Source organism: Arachis ipaensis, chromosome B8 (assembly GCF_059453495.1).
Source record: "Arachis ipaensis isolate K30076 ecotype BB chromosome B8, ASM5945349v1, whole genome shotgun sequence".
Lineage (NCBI taxonomy): Eukaryota > Viridiplantae > Streptophyta > Magnoliopsida > Fabales > Fabaceae > Arachis > Arachis ipaensis.
Window position 1 is genome coordinate 136,464,019 of NC_142443.1, and position 24,246 is coordinate 136,488,264.

Sequence of the window (24,246 nt, forward strand, 5' to 3'; positions counted from 1 at the left end):
GTGTTGGCAAGTGCACGATATTCTGCTTCCGTGGAAGAGCGGGCAACGGTGGTTTGTTTCTTGGTCTTCCAAGAGACTAAAGAACTGCCTAAGAAGAAACAATAACCTGTTAAAGATCGCCGAGTGTCAGGACATCCGGCCCAATCAGAGTCACTGAAGCCGAGAAGCTGAATTTCTGATTCCCTTGGAAAGAAAAGTCCTTTGCCGGGACTAGTTTTCAGATATCGTAACACATGCTTGGCAGCTTGAAGATGAGATTCAGTAGGAGATGCCATGAATTGACTTAATTGTTGAGTGGCATACATGATGTCCGGTCGAGTAGTGGTGAGATAGATAAGACGGCCAACCAAACGACGATATACAAAAGGGTCGGATAGCAAGGGACTTTGGTCTTGATATAGTCTTGTGGTACTATCCATTGGAACAGAGGCAGGTTTAGCACCTAATAAACCAGAATCCTCCAAAAGATCAAGACAATATTTTCTCTGAGATAAGCAAATTCCCTTCTCTGATTGAGCAACTTCAATACCCAAAAAATATTTTAATGGGCCCAAGTCTTTAATTCGGAAGTGTTGGTGTAAAATAGACTTGATGGCAGCAAGTTCAGAAATAGAATTACCAGTGAGAACAATGTCGTCAACATAGACTAAAAGGATAGAAATTTGATCACCAATGAATTTGACAAATAAACTATAATCAGATGAGGTCTGCTGATATCCATGAGATAGCAAAAGATGAGAAAGTTTGTCATACCACATACGACTAGATTGTCGTAAACCATACAGTGACTTTAGTAGCTTACAGCATTGATTCGGTTGAGGAGATATAAATCCGGGTGGCAGAGTCATATAAACATCCTCAGAAAGATCCCCATGTAAGAAAGCATTATTGACATCCAACTGATGTATAGGCCAATGCTTCATAGAGGCCAATGCCAAAACTAATCTGATAGTGGCAGGCTTGACAACAGGGGAGAAAGTTTCCAAGAAATCAACACCTTCAGTTTGAGTGAACCCTTTAGCCACAAGGCGTGCTTTATATCGATCAACTGAACCATCAGGCTTGCGTTTGATGCGATAGACCCATTTACAGCCAACCGGCTTAACCCCTGCAGGGCAATCAACAAGACGCCAAGTTTTGTTCAGCTCAAGAGCATCCAACTCATCTTTCATAGCACTACGCCAATTAGAGTGTTGATTGGCGTCCTTAAAAGACTTTGGCTCAACGTCGGAATGTAGAGATAGAAGAAACTTTTTATGTGAAGATGAAAGAGAAGAAAAAGACATGACTGAAGATAAAGGATACTTGCACTTTGAGGGAGATTGATTTGTAGAGATGAGAGAGGAATTACACAAGTAATCAGAGAGATATGCTGGAGGTCGGTGAGGCCGGTCGGAATGACGAGGATGGGGTTGCTCAGGTGGTGAAGAAGGTGACGGGGGATGAGAAGGTGATGGTGGACTAGTGTCTAGTGTTGAAAGGGATTCGGTGGTCATGGGTTCAACTTGGTTAGGAAACGATAGTGAGGAAGAAGGAGAGGTTGTTGGAGAAAATAAAGAACTAGGTGGAATTGGGTCAATGGGTATAGGTAAGGGTTCAACTGGAAGACTAACTGAATCTTGTTTTTGAGAAGGTGTGTTTGGCAATGTTGGGCTAAGTGTCTGGAATTGGACATTTTTTGTGACTAAGGGCAAGATCTTTTCATAAAAAATTACGTTTCTAGAAATCTCAATTCTTTTATCTTCTAAAACATAAACAATATGCCCTTTAAAACCAGATTGAAAGCCAATAAATACAGCCTTTTTGGCTCTTGGATCAAATTTTGATCTATTTGCCATTTGGGTAGAAACAAAACATAAGCATCCAAAAACTTTAATGTCATGATAATTTGGTGGAAGATTGAGTAAAATCTCAAATGGTGTTTTAAAATTAATTGCAGATGATGGAACTCTATTAAGTAAATAAACAGCATGTCTAACAGCATAAGACCAAAAAGATGATGGTAAATTAGATTGAAACATAAGAGCACGAGCTATATTCAAAATATGTTGATGCTTGCGTTCTACCCTTCCATTTTGTTGAGGAGTTTCAACACAACTACGTTGATGAATAATGCCCTTTGAAGCATAAAAATCAGGTAAAATAAATTCTGGTCCATTATCAGAACGAATAGTTTTGACTTTGGAGTTGAATTGTGTTTCAATTAAAGTAATAAAATTTTTTATTTGATTCTGTACTTCTCCTTTTGATTTTAATAAAGTAACCCATGTAAAGCGGCTAAAATCATCAACAATAGTAAAAAAATATTTATGATTATGAATAGAATTTTGTCGAAACGGACCCCAAATATCAAAGTGTAATAAATCAAAACTTGCATTGGCTTTGTTAAAACTTTGAGAAAAAGAAAGTTTCTTTTGTTTAGAAAGATGACAAATGTCACAAGCCTCGTCATGATGCATAGAGATAAAAGGAAATTGTTTATGTAAATGATTAAGTCTTTGCCCAGAAAGGTGTCCTAAACGAAAATGCCATATATTGGAAGGTGTAATGGGTGGAGATTGGATGGAATTTATGGAGTGTGTAGTGGATGAATTTTTACCGAAATTGGGTTCAAAGACATATAATCCCTCTCTCATTCTGGCCAAATCAATTGTCCCCAAATTGTTGCTCTGTAGAGTGCAAGAAGAAGATGAAAAAGTGAGTTCACATATGAGTGCTGAAGTAATTTTTGAAACAGAGATAATATTAAAGTTGAAATGAGGTAAATAAAGAACATCATGAAGAACCAAGGATGGTGAAAATTGAACGATGCCTTTATAAGAAACAGTAGTTCGAGAACCATTTGGTAAATGAACAATAATAGGAGAAATTTGTGTGTAAGAAATAAACCAAGACAAATTTGATGCAATGTGATATGTGGCACCAGAATCAATGATCCAAGTATTCAAGAATGAATCTCGATTTGAAGAATTGTTAACAGTAGAAAAGATATTGAAAGAACAAAGATAATGAGTAGTTGGACTTGGCAGAAGTTCAAGTTGGTTTGAAGGACGAGCTTCTTCATTGAAAGGAAGTGCCATGAAAGAAAAGTGTTGGGCTGACGAAAGGTCCAAAAGAGAATCCGGATGAAGTTGCTGGTGTACCCTTTCTCCTTGATCCATGGATGTCAGCAGAGCTCAAGAGGAGCTCTGATACCATAATAAAATTGTGAAAGAATAGAAAAATAAAAGAATTATGAAAGAAAAAGATGAAGAAATTTTATTGATTGTTGATTGAATGAATTGTAAACTATAAAGGTAAAACTAAGTATATATAGAGTATTGGCCTATGAAAGATAAAATTAGATAAAGATAAGATATAGATAAAGATAGAGATAACTATAAGATAAGATAAAGACTAAATTATAATTTAATTTGTGTATTCTGTTGGGCTGAATTTGTGGGCCGTGAGACGTCTTTATTGTTGTCATGGGTTAAGGTGGAAGAGTGGTTTAATAATCTTTTGTAACTACAAGATAATTTGTTATAAAAGTTTTCTAATTTTTGTAACAATTTTTCCTTTTTTATAAATGTGTTATTTTGTTACAAAAGTTCAATATGTTTTGTGACAAAATGTTGTTTTATCGCAAAAGTTTAATATATTTTGTAACAAAAAAGACATTTTATTGCAAAAGTTTAATACGTTTTAATTTATATTAAATTGATGAATTTAATGGATAAGATTTTATGAGTAACTATTCTAATAATAAAATATTGTGTATAATTTAAAATTTAAAATTTAAATGGTTAAAAAATAAGATAAAATTATAATTCAAATTTTTATTTTTTTATTAAAATTTTTAAACTGTTCCTTCTTCCAAAACTTAATACTAATTTTACCAACATACGAAAGATTTGAAATTTCAAATTATTAACAAATGTTTAGGTTGCATGTTCTTGAATGTATTTTTTATTTATTTTATTTGATTCATTTAAATATGTTAATTAATTTGATTGAGATAAATATTAAATTATTTAATTTTTTTGGACTATATTAAGAATGACTAATTAATTACATTGCTTATTTTATTTGATTAGAATAAATAAATTAATTTTATTTTAATTTGTATTAATTTTTTGTCTTATATCTATTGATTATTAATTTTTAAAAAGGGTATAATTAATTATTTATTTAATTTGATTGAGATAAATATCAAATATTTAAAATTTTGTTTGACCAAATTAACTTTAACTAATTAATTATATTAATTATTTGATTTGATTGGAATAAATAATAATTTTCTTTAATTTGTATTAATTTTTTCATGTTATGTATTTTGATTAATAATTTTTAAAAGTATTATAATTTTTACATTGCATATATTTTTTTATAAAATACATTAACTATAACTAACCAATTACATTAATTGTTTGATTTAACTGGAATAAATAAATTAATTTTATTTAAATTTTCATTAATTTTTCATCTTATATAATTAATAAGTTTTAAAAATATCATAACTAATTATTTATTTAACTTGATTGGGATAAATATTAAATATTTAATATTTTGTTTGACCAAATTAATTATAACTAATTAATTATATTAATGATTTGATTTGATTGAAATAAATAAATTAATTTTGTTTTAATTTGTATTAATTTATTTTATCTTATGTATTTTGATTAATTTTAAAAATATTATAATTTTTACATGGCATATTTATAAAATATTTTTTTATTTATTTTCCTTCTCACTGTACTCACAAATATATAATTCGAATTAATTAAACTTCTAATAAATTAACTAACTTCCATTTCCATATATGAGTATATTTAGGACCTGTTTAGGTGAACTTCTAAAAAAATATTTTTTTTGAATTATCTTTTTCAAAGATTTTTTAAAATATAAAATTAATTTTATGTTTAGTTATCTTATTTTAAAAGATCTTTTTATTTATCAATCATTTGGGTACAAAATTATTTAAATTAGTCCACGAAAGATAAAGTATTTTTTAAATTTATCTATATCACTACAAGAAAATAGAACATTTGTAACAAATTTAAAATTGTTACAAAAAATTATTTTCTTGTAACAAAAATTAGTAATTGTTACATAATAATAATGTTTTATAACAACAATACAATTTATTACAAAATGTTTTGATATTTTGTAACGACTTAATTTTTTTTTTGTTACAAATTATATTGGCTTTTGTAACGAACCAGTGTTTTGTTGCAAAATTTTAAAATATTTTGTAACAAAAGATGAAGTTGTTGCAAAAGTTTAAAATATTTTGTAACAAAATATCCATTTGTTTCAAAAACTCTAATTATTTTGTAACAAAAAATTAATTTGTCACAAAATTCAATATTGTTTTGTAACAAATTATTTGTTTGTCACAAAATACAAGAATTTTGGTAACTAAAAAAAATTATTTTAAAATGTTAAAATTTTTAAGATAATTTTATTTTATTTTAAAAATTTTATTTTTTAAAATATTATTTGTGTTAATTAATTATTTTTTATAAAAAAAATTAAAAATTAAATGATTTATTTTTAAAAATGATATATATTATTTTATATTTTTTATAAAATTAATATATAAATGATATGTATTATCTACCCCTCACCTTTATTTTTCATTCTGCTGTTTGCCGTCCTCGTCCATTTAAATAAATTTTAAAAAACTTCCTTAAGAATAAAATATAGAGTTCTGATTTTTTTTTCTCTCTCTACTAGTCCTAAATCCACCATAACCCAACTGTAACATTCCAAATTTTTTGATAATTAAATTTATTATATTTGTTGAGGATTTTATTTTAAGAAAATTATTTTACTGAAAGAAATTAAATAAAGCTTTATGATACTTTAAATTTAAAAATAATTAGGAGTTATATGTAATTTTTATAATAATTAGAATTTAAATTAATTAAAATTTTTATATAACCTTTATTGGATATATATCTGGTATAATTGAAATTATAATTTTGGTAATTGAAAAATAAAAAAGAATTATATAATTTAATTTAAATAAATTCTATCATTATTAATTTGAACTCGTAGAATTAATTTATTAAAAATGATTAGAATAATTTTTATAAATACTTTAAGTTTAAGTCAGTTAATATTTATATACAATTTTTATTATAATTAATTATTTTATAAATTGAAATTAAAGTTCCAGTGATAGAAAAATAATGAAAAGTGATATCATTTAATTTGAATAATTAATATTGAGTTTAAACTATATTTTATAAGAATATGATTAATAGGTTCATTTTATATTTTAAATTAAAAATAATTAATTGAATTTAGTAATATGTTGATAAATAATCTTAAATATTTTGAATGGAGTATATTTGGTATTAAAATTACTCTACCCTCTAATTTTATCAAAATATCTATTCATATCTATCCTTATTCTTTTATAAAATCCTAATTTCACACCCTAATTCCCAAATTAATTCAAAACCCTAATTTCCCTAATTTCTAACCCTAACAGCCGCAGCCTCACCCTCCTTCAACGTAAGAAACACACACACAACATACCCTTACACACAGACACGCAAAACAGAGAAAAAGAGAAGGAGAAGAAGAAGACTGCGCTGACGTCGCGCCTCACCGCCGTGGAGCCGCTGTCCCACGCGTCGCCGTCAACGTTGACGAAGAGGGGAGAGAGTGAGACGTTGAGACAGAGAGCTGCTGTTGTGGGAAACGCGATGGAGGAGAGGACGCTGCCAGCTCTGTCGCGCCTAGTCGCTACCAAGCTCGCCGTTGGAGATCGTTGTTCCTTCACCACTGATGCGTCGCCATTTGGCTACTCTGCTTCGTCTCGTGACTCTCGCGTTGGCCCCTGTGCATCTCCTTCCTGGCTCGTCACCTCCTCTGCGTGACAGCGTCGCGTCGTCGTCGTTGTCGTCGCACCCTCGTCCGGCATGGCTCACCGTCACGGCTACCTTCCCATTGCCAGACTCTGCTTCGCCGTGCTTGGTCTCCCTCTTCTTAGGTATTTTTTTATTATTTATTCAGTTATTGACATATTGCCTCATTGGGTTATAATTTGATTCACTGAGGAACTGATTAATCTGTCGATTCTATAGGAGTTTTACAATGTATGATAAAAAATGTTGAGATGAGAACTAACCAGACCTGTAGCTTATCAAATAAATTTCTAACCAATTTCTATTTATCAACCTTACTTTTCTTATTTTGGAGTCAAGCAATTTTGCCGTGTATTAACAGATTCTTTATTGTTGTTGATTATATTTGGTTGATTGTTATTTTGTTGATTCAGGCAGATTATTCAATAGTGTAATATATTTATTAACTAGAATTTTTTGTAGTGGTTGTTTTATATTATTGTTGTTCTAGATGGCTTCATCAAATACACAATCAAAAATACCATCCTCCCAAATTTTGTTGGCAGATCATTCAAATTTTGTTGATACATTGTAATATACGTAGGTTTAGTGGTTGATTGATGCTTTTATTTTTCTGATTATTAGTGTTTAGGGTTGATTTGTTGCTGCTTTTATACCATTATGGTGAATTGCAGAAGCAGATAGAACCAACATCTGCTCCCTTGAGTGGTGGTGGTGGTGGTAGTCTTCTTGTTTCGGCCATTAGTTCAGTTGGTCAGCTTTCCAGGTGAGCTCCCTTCGACCCAGGTCTTTTTGTTGAATGGAAAATTTAGGATGGGTGTATAGTTTATGTGATGAGGATATTGATGCTTTGATAAGTATGTGCTTATGCCTTTGGTTGGTAATGCAATAGGATTTTAAATTTCAGCAGATTGTTGATATTGACAAAACTCTACCATTGTCTATGGAGCTTCAAACCTTAGGTGACAGGACATGAAGAACCATGCTCTGCAAAGTGTCTTGTTTTTAATATTGCAGGTCTCATTTAATTTGAGTTGAACCGTTTGGTTATGTTGGTTGTGTGATTTCCTCACATATTTGTGCTAACTGCTCCCATCATTTTATACATTAGAGATGTTGAGAGGCTTGTTCTACAATCATCAAGGTTATAGTTTTTTGTTGAATAATACGAGTATAATTTTTTGTTTTTTCTGTGCATTTTTAAAGGAAAAACAAATCCTGTTCCTTAAACTAGTATTTTTTGGTTGGTCATCTTTTCAGGTGTGTGTCACTTAATTATTAGAAGCTTCTCCATGAGAAAGGAGATGTATGAACATGATGGAGTTTGTAATTTGTAGTTTATATTTTGGAGATTTATAATTTATTGTTTTTCTTGTCTTATGTATCTATCTAGTTCATTAGGGTTCTTCAATGTGTCTTGTTAGTTTGTACTTTAAAGTTTATAAGTTGAAGATTTATAAAACAATCTTAGTTAAATGAAAGATATTTGAACTATCTATGTTATTATATATTATATAAAATATTGATTTGCTGAGTAAATTAGTTAATATATTAATTAATTAAAAAATAATATAATTTAGAAAATTATGCGTGTAATTTGTATTAAAAAAATAATTACAAAATAAATAGTGTTTTGTAACTAAACAAAAAAAATGTTACAAAATCAAGTTACATTTTGTAACAATTTTATGATAAAAAAATATATTGTCACAAAAAATATTTTGAAAATCAAAATTTGTTATCACTTTTGTAACGATTTTTGCATTGACTTTTTGTATCAGAAAAATTTGTTATAAAATATTACTTTGAATTGTAACAGTTCCACTTTTTATTACAAAAATTTTTTATAACGGGACATACTGCAACGACGCTTTTTTTGTTACAAAATCCTTTTGTTTCAAAATTTCGATTTTTTGTAACAATATTTTTTGTTACAAATATTGCTTTTTCTTGTAGTCTACAAGATTTTTTCAATCAAATTGATCCTTCAAAGATTACGAATTAATCATATTTGTCCTCCAGTCACTCCATTAACAACTTTTTCAAAGATTGATGTTGTAAAAAGTTCATTGATAACATATATAATACCTGGATGTTTAATTGGATATTGACCAAATATATTTATGAAAATTTATTAATTTAGTAATTTTTTTCAATTATAAAAATCATATTCTCAATATGATCTAGTCACTAAATTGATAGAATTTCGTAAACATATTTAGTCAACGTTCAATTAAACTTGTTATGTGTCATATATGCTATCAGTTAATATTTTATATCATCAATCGCTGACGAAAATTGTAAGGGGAGTAACTGAAGGACAAATTCGTAATTTTTGAAAGACCAATTTGATTAAAAAAAATTTCAGTGATGAATTAAAAAGATACATTATCTTTCAGGAACTAATTTGACTATTAACTCAGTTTTTTTTATTATGTAAAAAATATTTTTTTAAGAAAAAAATGATCTTTTAAAAAAATATAAATTGTGGATTCTCAAAAAAGATATTTTTTCTAGTGTTTTTACTTTTGTTATTAGAAATTTATCAAACACATTAAAAATAAAAAAAATCTTTTTTCAACAAAAAATATCTTTTTTTTTATCGATTTAATGGCTCCCAAACAAATACTTAAACATACATATTGTTTGTTGTGTTGATAAACAGTCAAATACACTTTTATTATTACTCAAATCGTTGCATGCACAAAATAACACAAATAATAAAGCAAGATTAATTACTATGTATATACTAAAATCAGCTACTAAAATTAATCACTAATATAAAATATATATAATTTTATATTTAAATATAAAATACACATTAAAAATAAGTTAAACAATATATATATATATATATAAATACATAGTAACTGATTTTAATTATTAATTTTAATGTATAAATATCATTATTATAAAAATAATTGTAGTGTTGCTATTTATTATTATTAATTACCTTAAGCTCTTGTAAAAATGAATGACAAAACCCTCTTTACGTGGTCTACATACATTCAATTTTAATTTAAATAGTACTAAAAAGACTTTATTATTTTTTAGAAAGTAAAGAAATTCACTTACTATTAAATGGTTAAATATTATTGGGATTAAAATCAGAAAATTGATACTAAATCATAGGTTATTAATATTGTTACTGAATTGAAAATGTCTTGTAAGATTAAATAAGAGGACGAACATGAATCAATTCCTGCCACTCTTCTTTTGTTGCAATGTTCATCACACACATAGCAATGCTTAGATGCGTATGACAACTAGATCGAGAGCGTTCTTCTTCATTCATTTTCTTTTGAAGCTCACAATCAGTAACATTTTTTCAATAATCTTTGGAGGAAAATAGAAAGACATAAAATGCATGTGTTTAAAGATTGGCAACTAAGTACTCCAAAACACAACAAACTTAAAATAAAATAACAAAATACAAAACCTAAATAAAAAAATATTGGAAAGATAATGAAAATAGTTTGCAATGGTGACAGTCCATTTTTCTTAAATATATTTATGAAAAGAGTTTTACACACACCAACTAACAAAAATTGAGACATGTTTTTTAATCCCCCTAATTAACTCTAATAATTTAGACCAGGTCTAAAAAGACATAAGGAAAATAAGTAAATAAATTGGACGAAGGAGAAACATAAAAGTAAACCTATTTTTCATAAAAACCGCAAAAAGAAATAACATAAATAATCACCATGTAAGAATAATTCTCTTGGCTCTTCAGCTTCTCAACAAAACAATAATCTGAGAAGTAAAAAAAAAAAAAATACATAAATAATCTAAGTCAGAACAATTGCACTCTCTTAATCATTGATCAATCAATGAATAAATTAGGCCACACCTCCAGAGGCAGTGGCTTTCGCCAAGTTTGGACTCTACACAAGGACCATACAACGTACTAAATGCAAAAAATAAGCGCCACAATCCCCAAAAACCAAATGAAACTTTATAGAAATAAAAAATCGTTGCCATACATAAATGTAAATGAAGAAAAATAATTTGAGGGAAGAAAATGGAAAATCAAAACAACATGTTGCTTCCCATGCTCCACACATATCACAAGAGCAATTGAGAGACAAAAGTATAAAATCTAAACTAAGTAACCTTAGAAATATTTTAGGATTAAATCTCTAGAGTATTTATAACTGTGAGAAATTTAAACGTATTCTCAATTTTAATACAATTTAATACGAATTACCACCTCACCCTACATACATGGGAATACCATAATTAGGAAACTAGAGTTAAAAGATAAATTTAAAAACAAAGGATGAATCTAACTATAAAACAGAACATTGAAAACATCTTTTTATTCTTAAACTTTCATATGTTTATAGTCCAAGCTTTAATTAAATCAAGTGTAATATTGTCTTCTTTTATTATTATTTTTATACAGCAACTCAGAATCTAATTATAACTTAAGTACCTACAACTTAAAATGTAGTATTTGAACAGATCATGATCGGCCTTCACCTCTAATTAATGAGTATTGTTACCTTGGTATTTTTAGGATTACAGTCAATAGCCTCTGTACAATGTTTCAAAACCTCATGAAAATTTTGCAACTTGAAGATTCCATTTCTTATATGCCATTGTTTCCCAGGAATGAAAGTCATTAAGTATTTTTGACACAAAGACCTTACCTTTCGCTAAACAGCCTTGCCATAAATTTTGTATACATTAGTTATACTGAGTTTAAAAAGAATGGAGGTAGGGGTAATCACTATATTATACATTTATATTCAGGAAGAAATTGAAAAGATAAAAAATGCTAACTACATCAACAACAAATATTCCTTCAATTTTTTTTAATTCAGCGTTCCTGTCTCAAACCAAATATATAAACAGATTTATTTTTATTTTTTCAAAAAATATCAAACAAGTATAGAAACTAAAGACAACTAATATGCGACTTAATGAATGTTGGCCAGACATGAATGGAAAATAATAGACTAAGTTTGAAAGGATGAAGACATAATACATCACTCTATTTCTTTCTTTTATTCCAAACAACAATCTTGAATACAATCAATGATAAACAATTTAACATAATGTGGTATTTTTATTCTATAGCCTAAGAATCTTGAATGCATGAGCGTAACATTACCAACTATGTACCAATGATTTTTACCAACTTGACCCAAGAGTTAGGAGAACCAACCAAAGCCAAGTCCCAGAAGATCTTATCACCTGAATATTGAGCTGAATGTCATTAGGTAAATTGAATAAGACAGGACAGATGACAAATCGGTTTAACTTCTTAAATTGTATTTCATAAGTTTCCTTATAAATTGATTGAATCAATATTGTAGAAACACTATACAGATACAATAGCATATTCATATCGGTAGCCGAAATTAATATGATAATAGTAGTATTTCAATTAATAAAATTTTAATGGTGCAGTGATTTGGTCCCGGAAAGATTTGAGATAGAGAAAATTTAGCAACATTTTAGCTAGTAAGAAAAGAGTGTGTAATCTCACACCATTAAAAATATTAATAATGGTTAATTGATGGCTACAAATCACAAAATGTGCTGACCTCTTAGCAGGACTGATAAGGGGTGCACATGTCCCGACCCGACTCGAAGATCTGCCCCGGTCCTAAACATGTTAGGGGCTAATTTGGCGTTATTTCATCGAGTCTAGGGTCAGGTAAGGGTCTCAAAAATAAACTCGATCATTATTTCGGGTTGGGTCCGGGTCAATGCGAACCCGGTTTCACCCGACCCATGTGCACCCTAAAAGAACTAAAAAAATATATATGTTTTAAATTAATTTTAATATTATGTTATATTAATTATAAACTTATTGTTTTATTTTTAATCACACTAGTTGAATTAGAAAATAGATCAAAGAAGCATCAAATTAAAATTTATGGACAAATTCAAGTTCAAATATGGATATCAACTTTTCGATAACAAATTTCTTTATATATAAGTGCATCATAAATATTTTTTTATAAATTATTGTTAAAGTTTTAAAGACCCAGTTTGGATCCGATATAGTTGTGGCCGAATATGGTTAGGTTTCATCGGATCTAGAATCGGGTTAAAGTCTAAAAAAATAGACTCAATATATATTTAAGGCCAGGTTTAGATCAGGATAAACCCGATTCACCCGACACATGAACACCTCTATTACTGATTTCGGATATACTTCTAGGATGGTATCAGTTGAGAGAGCAAGCTGGACCAGATATCATTCTACTGCTTTGCTATTATGGTTTTAGCAACAAATATTTTTTACATTAAATAAATTACTTTAACGATCACCACAAGTAGTACAGTGAAGATACTTTGAATTTGTTATGGAAAATCACCAAGGTGCACTTTATACTAATTTTAACGTATGGTAAGATACGTATGCCTAATCGATATTTAAGGAACTATTCTTTTTTAACTTAATTTACAAAATGAAGCAAGTAAATTATGGTCATTTCTACATATCCATCCCTGCCCATGCCCTTCTTCTCCACGAAACAGTAGTATTGATGTAAAATTATTATGACCAATGATTTGCAAGGAAGAATAATAATACCAAGAATATTAAAAGAATTGTTTGACTAGAATGGGAAGATCAAACAATTATCATAAAGCAGTAAATTCTATTTGAAACATAAACACAGGACTCAGATAAATAATTTTGATAACATCAATAACAAAGTCGTGGTAATTCGAGAAAGGCTTCATCAAGAGACAGTAGGCTTGGGTTTGAAGAAGCGCAGCAGCATTTTGGATGAGTTGCTTTGAAGACCATTTGGTGAAACTAAGCTTTCACGGTAGATATAAGCCATCCAAGGACCTACACTTTGAGAAAGATAATGATTCTTTTCCTCATCAATCACAGGAAAATCTAGGCTGCCAGCATTCAAGTTACACAAAACTATTTTGAAAGATGAAAAAACGGCCAAAAGCACATCAGTTTCCGACAGATAAAAAGGTTGCAAGGGAGAAACAAGGCCGCGGAAGGAAATCATTGCCAATTTAGTCCAAGATTGAGCATCTCCGTATTCTTTCATCTGCCACACAATCGCGTGTTGTGTTCTTAAATACCCATAACAAACAGAAAGGCAGTTTCTCAAAACACATAACTTTTTGCATAGTATCAAGAGATAATCACTTGAATCCGTATCAGGCAGGGTAAAATGAGCATAAGTCTCTTTACCCAAGTCAAAATAAAGAACCACATGATGATTAACAATCCAATTAATAGTGCATGCTCTGCTACTACCGAAAAATACCCCATTCTCTGCCATACAAAAGTGGCTACTAGTTCGGATACCAAGTAGGCCAAATGGGCTATCATCAATTCTTCTCCACGACGAAGTTGATCCAAATGTATAAATTCTAGTACTATATTCAACACCAGATGGCCCTTTCTTCCTTATAATTCCAAAAAGCTTGTAGCTGTCACTGAGATGATCATAACCAAAGCCAGAAGGGAAGGTTCCACCGCTGAGTTGCGGTGATTGGAAAGTGAATCCGGTACAGGGGTTCCACAAGATGCCATGCGTATTCTGGTTGTCATGATCATCAAAAAAGCATAACAATCCATGGCAGGAACCAACGATTCTGTAGTTGTGTTGTCCCCTGAAATAATCGACTTTAGTAGCTTCAGAAGGATTGTCCATTATTGACTGTAAGGAGACAACTCCAATACCGTCGTATCTAACACCAGTGGAGCTGAAGGGCCAACTGTTGTAACAAACAATTCGTAGCGGAGTCAGGCTTGGGTCGCGTAAGCACGAACTACGAAGGTGGTTGCGGGTGAAATCAGGGGAGGAAATTAGGTTTCTCCATGACTTACACACACTCCTTAAGGAAACAAGCGTCCTTGCCGGAAGCCTCAGCAAGATTTCCATTATCATATCTTCCGAAAGCTCTGCCAGCTGCCGCGTTCTTGCCGTGGGGCAACTGACCAGTTCCGTCCCGCTGGCCGCATCATTATGATCAGTCGGCATAGCTAGCTGCTGTTTCAGTTTGATTTTGTGTATTTCTATTACTTTCTCATTCTATTTATATTTAGGTTACATGTTTCAATATCATCATTAGCATCTCCATGGACCTTTGGCCCGCCTTCAATAATATAAGATAAAAATCATAAACGACCGATCCAATAATCTAATCAACTCTAAATTAAATAATAAATTGAATTTGAAGTTTCTTACCTAATATTGCAAATTTGATAGACTTTACCTTATAAAATTTGATTTGTTTAATCTTAGATTAATTTAGTTTAAGTATCATTACGATTTTAATTTTAATTTTTAATTAGTTTAAAAGTCAATTCAGTTTAATTTTTTAAAATTAATGAATTTAGGTTCATTAAGTTAGGTTAGATTCAATAATTAGATTTTGCTAAAAAATATGGTGCTAATTGTTTGATAATTTGATATTAGTAGACATATCGACAGGCAGAAGTATTTCAGACCAGGCTGCTAGTCGTGGTCGTAGTCGTGGTCGGGGTAGAGAGAGGATTTCTATCGGTACCACCGGGACTTATAGAGTTATGGATCCTCTCCCTCTACTCTGACCACACCGGTGACGTCACAAGTTGTGGTTTAGTGGACCAGCCATTTATCATGGTCTATAACCCGAACTACGTGCCTCCATTTACGGTGACGATACTGTCTCCTACCGGTCAGTAGTTCGCATCCCCGGTGATGCCACCTTCAGGGACGGATGCCACAGCCCCAGAGTCCAACTACACGGAAGTGAGGCAGCAGCTGATGCTCCTCCACCACCTCCTATCGTACGGTTGCGCATTTGGCCTGATGGCGACACGGGATAAGTATCATGTTTAGTCTCATGTATTTTCTGTTTATGGTTGTCTGGTTATTGTTTTAAGCTTTAATGATCATGATTCCTGTTTAGTGGATTTATGTTGATTTGGTTATTGTTTTAAGTTTCAATAAATATGATTCCTGTTTGGTGGATTTAGGTTGATTTAGTTATTGTTAAAGTTTCAATAATTATGATTTCTGTTTAGTGGATTTAGGTTGATTTGGTTATTGTTTTAAGTTCCAATGATCATAATTTCTGTTTAGTGGATTTAGGTTGATTTCAATACGCGCCGCTGGCATCGACCTTGTTGGTGGCGGCACTGCTGCTGGTGGCAACACTGCTGCTGGTGGCAACGGTCCTACAGATGGCATACAGACATCACTGCTTTTTGCGCCGTCAACTCAGGATCACGGAGCCGATGATGACGATGACTACTTAGATCTGTAGTTATTTATTTTCCATTTCATTGTTTCATTATATATATTTGATGTAGTTGACTTTTAATATATTTGAACAGTGTATTATTTATTTTAATTAAATAACAGTTTTTCATTATTTAAGAATGGACCACTAATTGTGTGAAAAAAATTAAATTTAAAATTAAAATTGACTATTCAAATTAAAAAAATAAAAAATTGAGATTAATGTAAGAATAATCCGACCGCGAAACAACATTTTTTTGCGCCAACAATACCATCACAATAATCTGCTGGTAACTAATTGATTTTTTGAGCTAATACTTCGTCGCAATATCTAACGACTTCATTCAACGATATACATTTATCAGTGAGGTTTATACCATCTGATTTTTTTTTATGATAAATTCAACAGTATTTAAATTACAGTTGAATTTTATTGATTTTTTAATTATAAATTCGATTGTATTCAACATTCTTTGTAATGTCAATCTTTTAATTTTTGTAAAAATAATATTCACTCACTGTAGTATTTGACCGTACACGTGAACATTAGCTTTAGCTCATCAATGGTGAGCGACAAAGTGGATACGCATGTGAGGCAAATTGTGTGGAGTCCGCAAACGATTTTTCGAAGGCGCTCTCTAGTATCCTACAAAGTGCTAACTTCTTCGAAAAAATTTGGTGGCTTAGTTGTCCGAAACACAAAGTTAATAGCTCTTATCTTTTTTTTTTTTTTTTCAAAGGTAGTTATGTCATTTTATTATTGAAAAATGGTTCAAATTAGCTCTGCCAGCTGCAGCGTTCTTGCCGTAGGGCAACTGACCAATTCCGTCCCTCTGGCCGCATCATTATGGTCAGTCGGCATAGCTAGCTGCTGTTTCAGTTTGATTTTGTGTATTTCTATTACTTTCTCATTCTATTTATATTTAGGTTACATGTTTTAATATCATCATTAGCATCTCCCTGGATCTTTGGCCCGCCTTCAATGATATAAGATAAAAATCATAAACGGCCATCCAATAATCTAATCAAATCTAAATTAAATAATATATTGATCAAAATCCAAGTTTTTATACTCGTGCAATACACGAAAATAAGACCAAATCAAATATATTTATATGTCAAATTTTATAATACTGATATCCTTAATAGACAATAAATATATATAATTAGACAAACATTAAAAGTGGACCAATTTATAGTAAGAATTGATTTTGAGAATTTTGGTTTGATTCTTGATTTAATTTTAGAATCTTTTAATATTATAATTTTAAATAAATCAACTAATTTTATAAAATTTTTATTAAATTTGACAATTTTATAATTTAAATTTTATTTTTTATGTATTTAATTTATTTTTTTAATATCACCTAAAACAAACTCAATTTTCAAATTTGAAATTAGTTTCGAAATTTGAAACTAAAAAGATTTGAAATTTCAAATTATTAATAAAGGTTTAAGTTGCGTGCTTTTGAATGTATTTTTTATTTATTTTATTTGATTTATTTAAATATATTCTTTGATTGAGATAAATATTAAATTATTTAATATTTTTTGGACCATATTAATTAGTTATGGTTAATTAATTATATTAATTATTTGATTTGACTAAAATAAATAAATTAAATTTATTTTAATTTGCATTGATTTTTTCATCTTATATATGTTTATTACTGATTTTTAAAAGCGGTATAATTAATTATTTATTTATTTTAATTGAGATAAATATCAAATATTTAATATTTTATTTAACCAAATTAATTATAACTAATTAATTATATTAAATAAATTATATTAATTATTTTATTTGACAAGAATAAATAAATATCTTTTTAATTTGTATTAATTTTTTTGTTTTATATATTTTGATTAATAATTCTTAAATATGGTATAATTTTTACATGGTATATATTTTTTATTTATTTAACTTATTTTATTGAGGCAAACAATTATAATTAATTTATTGTATTAATTATTTAATTTAATTAGTTTTAATATATGTTATTTGATTCAATTTTATTGTCATGTTAATGCTTGATGTAACACCCGAACTTTTAGCACGTCATGATCGTACCAAAAGTAAGGTGTTACTGACCTGTTTTCCTTATTTATTATTTAATATTGAGTCTTTAGTTCGATTTCGCATTTTAATTTTTAGGAAAAAGCCAAAAATTTTTGTTTCTATTAATTAAAATCATATATCAAAGATCTCCAAGAAATACTAGTCACATAGTTATTAATAATAATAAATATCATACAAAAGAATACAAAAGAAACTCAGTTACAACTCTTATTCCTCTGTATAAAATAAAATCTTAAATAACAAGGGCTAGGGAATTCTATAAAATCAACTCAACACATAAACTTAAATAAAACTCCTAATCGCCCGCGGCTTCAAATTGAGTCTCTGAACCTGTGTCACTGAAAGGGTGGAAGATTTTGGGGTGAGAACAAACTACTAGTTCTCAGTAGAGAATGGAAATGCCGTAAAAATAATGATTAACATGCAAATAATTAATTTTACTTAATAAAACTATTTTCTTCTTTTTAAAACCTTTGAAAATACTTCTTACTCTTACTTCATATACTTAATTACTTTCTTTAACTTTTCAAACTAAAAACAAATTCCAATTCTCAGTCACCTCAATATACCAACTAATAGCACAAGAAACAGATCAACACACAAACAAATTGCAATAACACAAACAAGTCAAGCAGCACAATCAGAAAAAATATAACAAGCAAAACAAGACCAAATGCAAATGCACAATCAATATGATGCATGTCTATCCTAAGCAGGCCATGAGCTCATGCGTCAGTTGTCTATCCGCAATCCGACGTTACTCGGAGTGAACCCCGAATATTGTCCCTTTACTATGCCAATTAGACACCTTAGCATCACGGTTACCCGTGTCTATTAGGCCTCATAATAACATTTCAACGTGTATCACAGTAAGGAACAGTGTTATCAATTAGGCGAACATTCCCGCATTAGCAATCTCAAACTATCAGTTAGGCGGGCCCTTTCGCATTAGCAGTTTGGCACAAAAACTCAATTAAACATATAATATGCTATCAGTTAGGCGGGCATTCCCGCATTAACAATCTTAGGCTATTAGTTAGGCGGGCACTTCCGCATTAGCTCTTGGCACAAAGGCCCATTCAATATAATTCTCAACTTTTATTTCATTCCTTGTTCCTCATTTTTCTTTCTTTACTATATCTCTCAATATCATTATCTTTAACTTTAACCTTTCTTAGGGGCAACTTACATTCTTTTTCCTTTCCTAAGTTTGTCTAATCTAAAACCAAGTTGGTAAGGTAACTCTAGAGATCTTAATCTTTAATTTAAGTTAGGTTTTACTAAATTTGGATTAGAATTGAATTTTATACAAGCTTTAAAATTCTGCTGTTGTATTTACAAAAATTCAGAAAACAGACAGCAGCCATGTTTTTTATAAATTCCATAATAATTTCAATTCTAATCCGTTGCTTCTAAATTTTGGTGAGATTACAGTCAACATCCCTAAGTTTCAGAATCCACAAGTTTTTGGTTCATATCACTTCATTTGATTAATTAATTATCAATTGGAAGTGGAGCCCTGTTTTCATAAACCAGTTCAGAGTTTCCAGCAAACAACCGACCTTCCAAGTGACTTATATAAGTCTACAAAATAGATATGAATATGAAACTTATACTCACTTAAAATAGACTGATAGATCTTTAAAATCCTTTTGAAATCAACTCAAAATTCTATTTAAATTAAAAGTTATAGCGTCTGGAAATTGGTACTACAGAACCAGAAAACCAGAAAAATTTGCAGCAACCACTAAACTTCAAAAAATCATATCTTCCAAACCACTTGGCCAAATTCCCTGAAATTTTTATGAAATATTCAAGCCACACTAAAGTTTTACAGAAAAATAATTTCATTTAAAAATTAGGTCTGGACTACTCCCAAAAAGTCATTCGTTCTGATGCCAATTATGCAGATTTCTGCAGAAATTCTGCACAAAGTATTTCCAACAACCTCACATACCAAATCCTATATTCAAGCCTAGGATTCATATAAAACCACAATTCTAACATTTTTTTTGACTAACCAAAGTTGCCTAAGAACTCTTAATTCAATATATCACAATTTCATATCATAGGTGCAACATAACCATATTGTCACAGTGGTGCACGAAATTGTGATCATCAATGGCGCAAAAAACTTGGTACGCACAATTGTAATCTCAACTCTTTATCACAACTCCGCACAACTAACCAGCAAGTGCACTGGGTCGTCCAAGTAATAAACCTTACGTGAGTAAGGGTCGATCCCACGGAGATTGTCGGCTTGAAGCAAGCTATGGTCATCTTGTAAATCTCAGTCAGGCAGATTCAAATGGTTATGGATAATTGATAATTAAAATATGAATAAAACATAAAATAAGATAGAGATACTTATGTAATTCATTGGTGGGAATTTCAGATAAGCGTATGAAGATGCTTTGTTCCTTCTGAACCTCTGCTTTTATATTGCCTTCTTCCAATCATTCATACTCCCTTCCATGGCAAGCTATATGTTGGGCATCACCGTTGTCAATGGCTACTTCCCGTCCTCTCAATGAAAATGGTCCAAATGCGCTGTCACCGCACGGCTAATCATCTGTCGGTTCTCGATCATACTAGAATAGGATCCATTGATCCTTTTGCGTCTGTCACTACGCCCAGTACTCGCGAGTTTGAAGCTCGTCACAACCATCCCTTCCCAGATCCTACTCGGAATATCACAGACAAGGTTTAGACTTTCCAGATCTCAAGAATGGCCGCCAATAATTCTAGCCTATACCACGAAGGTTCTAATCTTAGGTTAGAAACCCAAGAGACTATACTCCAGCTGTCGTCCAATGACTACGTTGAACATCATGTAGATCGCTTTGTGGTTGTCAGGCACGCGACCTTGGCTAAGCGAGTAACGAAGATTGGGTGATTGTCACGGGTCACCCCTTCATTCTGACTTAACTGAATTAAGAACAAGAGTATATCTTGGAGAAGAAGTAGGCGTGAATTGAATAGAAGAACAATAGTACTTTGCATTGATTCATGAGGAACAACAGAGCTCCACACCTTAATCTATGGTGTGTAGAAACTCCACCGTTGAAAATACAAAAGTGATAATGGTGATCATTGACTTCGGCCCCATAGAGGGAACCAGAAGAACCAAGGTCAAAGAGTATGATCAAGTGTCTAAAATACAATAGCAAAAGGTCCTATTTGTAGAAAACTGGTAACCTAGGGTTTACAGAAATGAGTAAATGATGCAGAATCCACTTCTGGGCCCACTTGGTGTGTGCTTGGGCTGAGCATTGAAGCTTCTACGTGTAGAGACTTTTCTTGGAGTTAAACGCCAGCTTTTGTGCCAGTTTGGGCATTTAACTCCAACTTTCATGCCAGTTCTGGCGTTTTGACGCCAGAATTTCTATGCTGACTTAGAACGCCAGTTTGGGCCATCAAATCTCAGGAAAAGTATAGACTATTATATATTGCTGGAAAGCCCAGGATGTCTAATTTCCAACGCAATTAAGAGCGCGCCAATTGGACTTCTGTAGCTCTAGAAAATCCACTTTGAGTGCAGGGAGGTCAGAATCCAATAGCATCTGCAGTCCTTTTTCAGCCTCTGAATCAGATTTTTGGTCAGGTCCCTCAATTTCAGCCAGAAAATACCTAAAATCACAGAAAAACACACAAACTCATAGTAAAGTCCATAAATATAATTTTTATTTAAAAACTAATAAAAACATAATAAAAACTAACTAAAACATACTAAAAACATACTAAAAACAATGCCAAAAAGCGTATAAATTATCCGCTCATCACACAGCGTCCATTCTTCAACATCTCATCTATAACAACATATCTCAAGTTCTGATTCATCAAATCATTTTCCAGCAGCCATAGCAATATTCCATACACAAAATCAACATCAACAAGTAGTAGCAGCAAGTATAACTTCAAAATACACAACATCGTCAATAATTACTACATTAAATCATTAAACCAATCACCAACTACAGCCATGATTCAACTCAATTCCAACAATTATTCACACAAAGCAACCATAAACCATTTGTAGTTACTCATTTAATTTTGAAAAAACTATCAAAAGTACCCATGAAATTTACAAACGCTGACAAAAGTACCCATAAACTAAGGAAATTAACGCTGTACCCATGAAAGATGGGTTCCGTATGACAAAAGTATCCAAATCTTAATTTTTGTTGATTTTTTAATAAAATTCCTAAACCACCCTATACTCAACCTCAACTCACTTTTTCAAGCTTTCATAACTCAATTTGCACCAACTCTTGCCATGGAATCCAAAACTACTCCTACAACAAACCAGACCGAAATCAATGGTAGTGGTGGTGGTAGAGGCTCGGACCTCAACCGATTCACTCATAAGTTTATAATCCATACCCAAACCAAATTAATCAAACACAAAAAAATACTCAAAACATAAAAATTTTCAAATCCATTCATCCAATTTCAATTCACTTTAGCAAAACTAGAAATAAAAAAAGTCATCAACCATAAAAAATTAACAAATCCATTCATCCAATTTGAAATTTATTTCAGCAAAAATCAGAAGTAGAAGTAGCCATCAAATGGATCTTCTATAAATCAATCTCAGCCTTCATAAAAAAATAGAAGCAGATTTAAAAAAAATAGAACAGTATCATTTTAGTAGTAACTAAATCAATTTCTGAAAAGAAGAAAAATAAAATAAAAATGTTTTAAAAAAAAGAAATACCTTTTTCTTCGCCGACTGTAACATCGTCAATGGCAAAACCTCCATCCACAGTGTCGCCTCCCTTTTTTCTCTGATTTCTCTTTACCGAACCCGCTTTCTGCATGCAAGAGTACCACAACCCCTCTCTCTTCTCAGGTGTGCGATGACAGTGTTCTCCTCGGCTGGGTCAGACGCGCCACGACGACATTCTCCTCGACTGCAACAGGCGCGCCACGGCAGTATTCTCCTCAGGTTGGGTCACAGGTGTGCGATGAAGGTGTTGTAGTCACCTTAATAATGAGAGGGAGAAGCTGTGAGAGGGGAAGAGATTGGCGGTAATGGAGTAGGTGGGTGGCGGACGGCAATGAGGAGGTAGGAGGAGAGTTTCTGTGTTGAGGGATAAGTGAGGAGAGAGGAAGAAGAGAAGAGAGGGAGTGACGGTAGAATGGGGTTAGGATAGGATAGTTTAGGAATTTTATTAAAAAATCAACAAAAAAATTAGGATTTGGATACTTTTGTCATACGGAACCCATCTTTCATGGGTACATCGTTAATTTCCTTAGTTTATGAGTACTTTTGTCAGCGTTCGTTGTAAGACTCATAATTTTCGGAAAATATTATTGTGAACTAACTTCAATTTATTTATTTATTAAAGATTTTAATTTCGGAGATTATTTTATTAAAGCTAACTAAATCAATTATTGATAATTAAATAGTATTTTTAATAAATATTAGTGTTGGATTAAAACAGGTTTTCAATTATCCTATTACTCTTAATTTTATAAAATTGTTATATTACTCATATGAATTTTATCCTAACTCTAAATTCCCAAATAAAACCCTAATTTTAATCAAATTAACCCTCACCCCCTAAACTAACCCTAGCCACCACATTCATCTTAATTTTTTTCCTAACCTAATCTGCAGAAAGGGGAAACAAAAGAAAGGGAAAGAAAGAAGAAAGGGGGGCACGAGAGGAAGGGAGAGCTGAGAGGATGAGGGGGAAAGGAAGGGGGACGGCGCCGGCGGGGCTGGGAGCTGCCGTCGCCGTCGAGTCATTGAGAAAGAGAGAGAGAGGCCGCGACTGGAAGGAGAGAGAGAAGCTGTCCTGCGTCTTGCTGTCGCCGTCGCCCTCATCCCGAATCGCCGTCCTCGCCGATGCAGGGAGAAGAGCCGTCGCGCCGTCACCACTGTTGGGTTACCGTGCTATCGTCAGAGAGCAAAGAGCGTACGTGAGGAAGGAGAAGCCCTGCCTTCGTGTCCGCCATCACCGCCTCTGAATCCGTCGCCGTCAAGCAGAGCCATGGGCAGAAGGGAGAGATCCGCGAGGAAGGGAGGACCGCAACCCATCCAGCCGCCGCGCACAGTCGCCGCTCGTGTCGCCGG

General features: G+C 31.6%; 1 protein-coding gene across 1 annotated transcript; it reads right to left on the minus strand.

The window, feature by feature from the left end:
- Positions 1-13,422: 13,422 nt before the first annotated feature.
- On the minus strand, positions 13,423-14,839 carry LOC148549969 (F-box/kelch-repeat protein At3g23880-like). The gene has a single exon (XM_088497438.1). The coding sequence runs from the start codon at positions 14,837-14,839 to the stop codon at positions 13,568-13,570; it is 1,272 nt and encodes a 423-aa protein (XP_088353564.1). The 3' UTR covers positions 13,423-13,567.
- Positions 14,840-24,246: the final 9,407 nt, after the last annotated feature.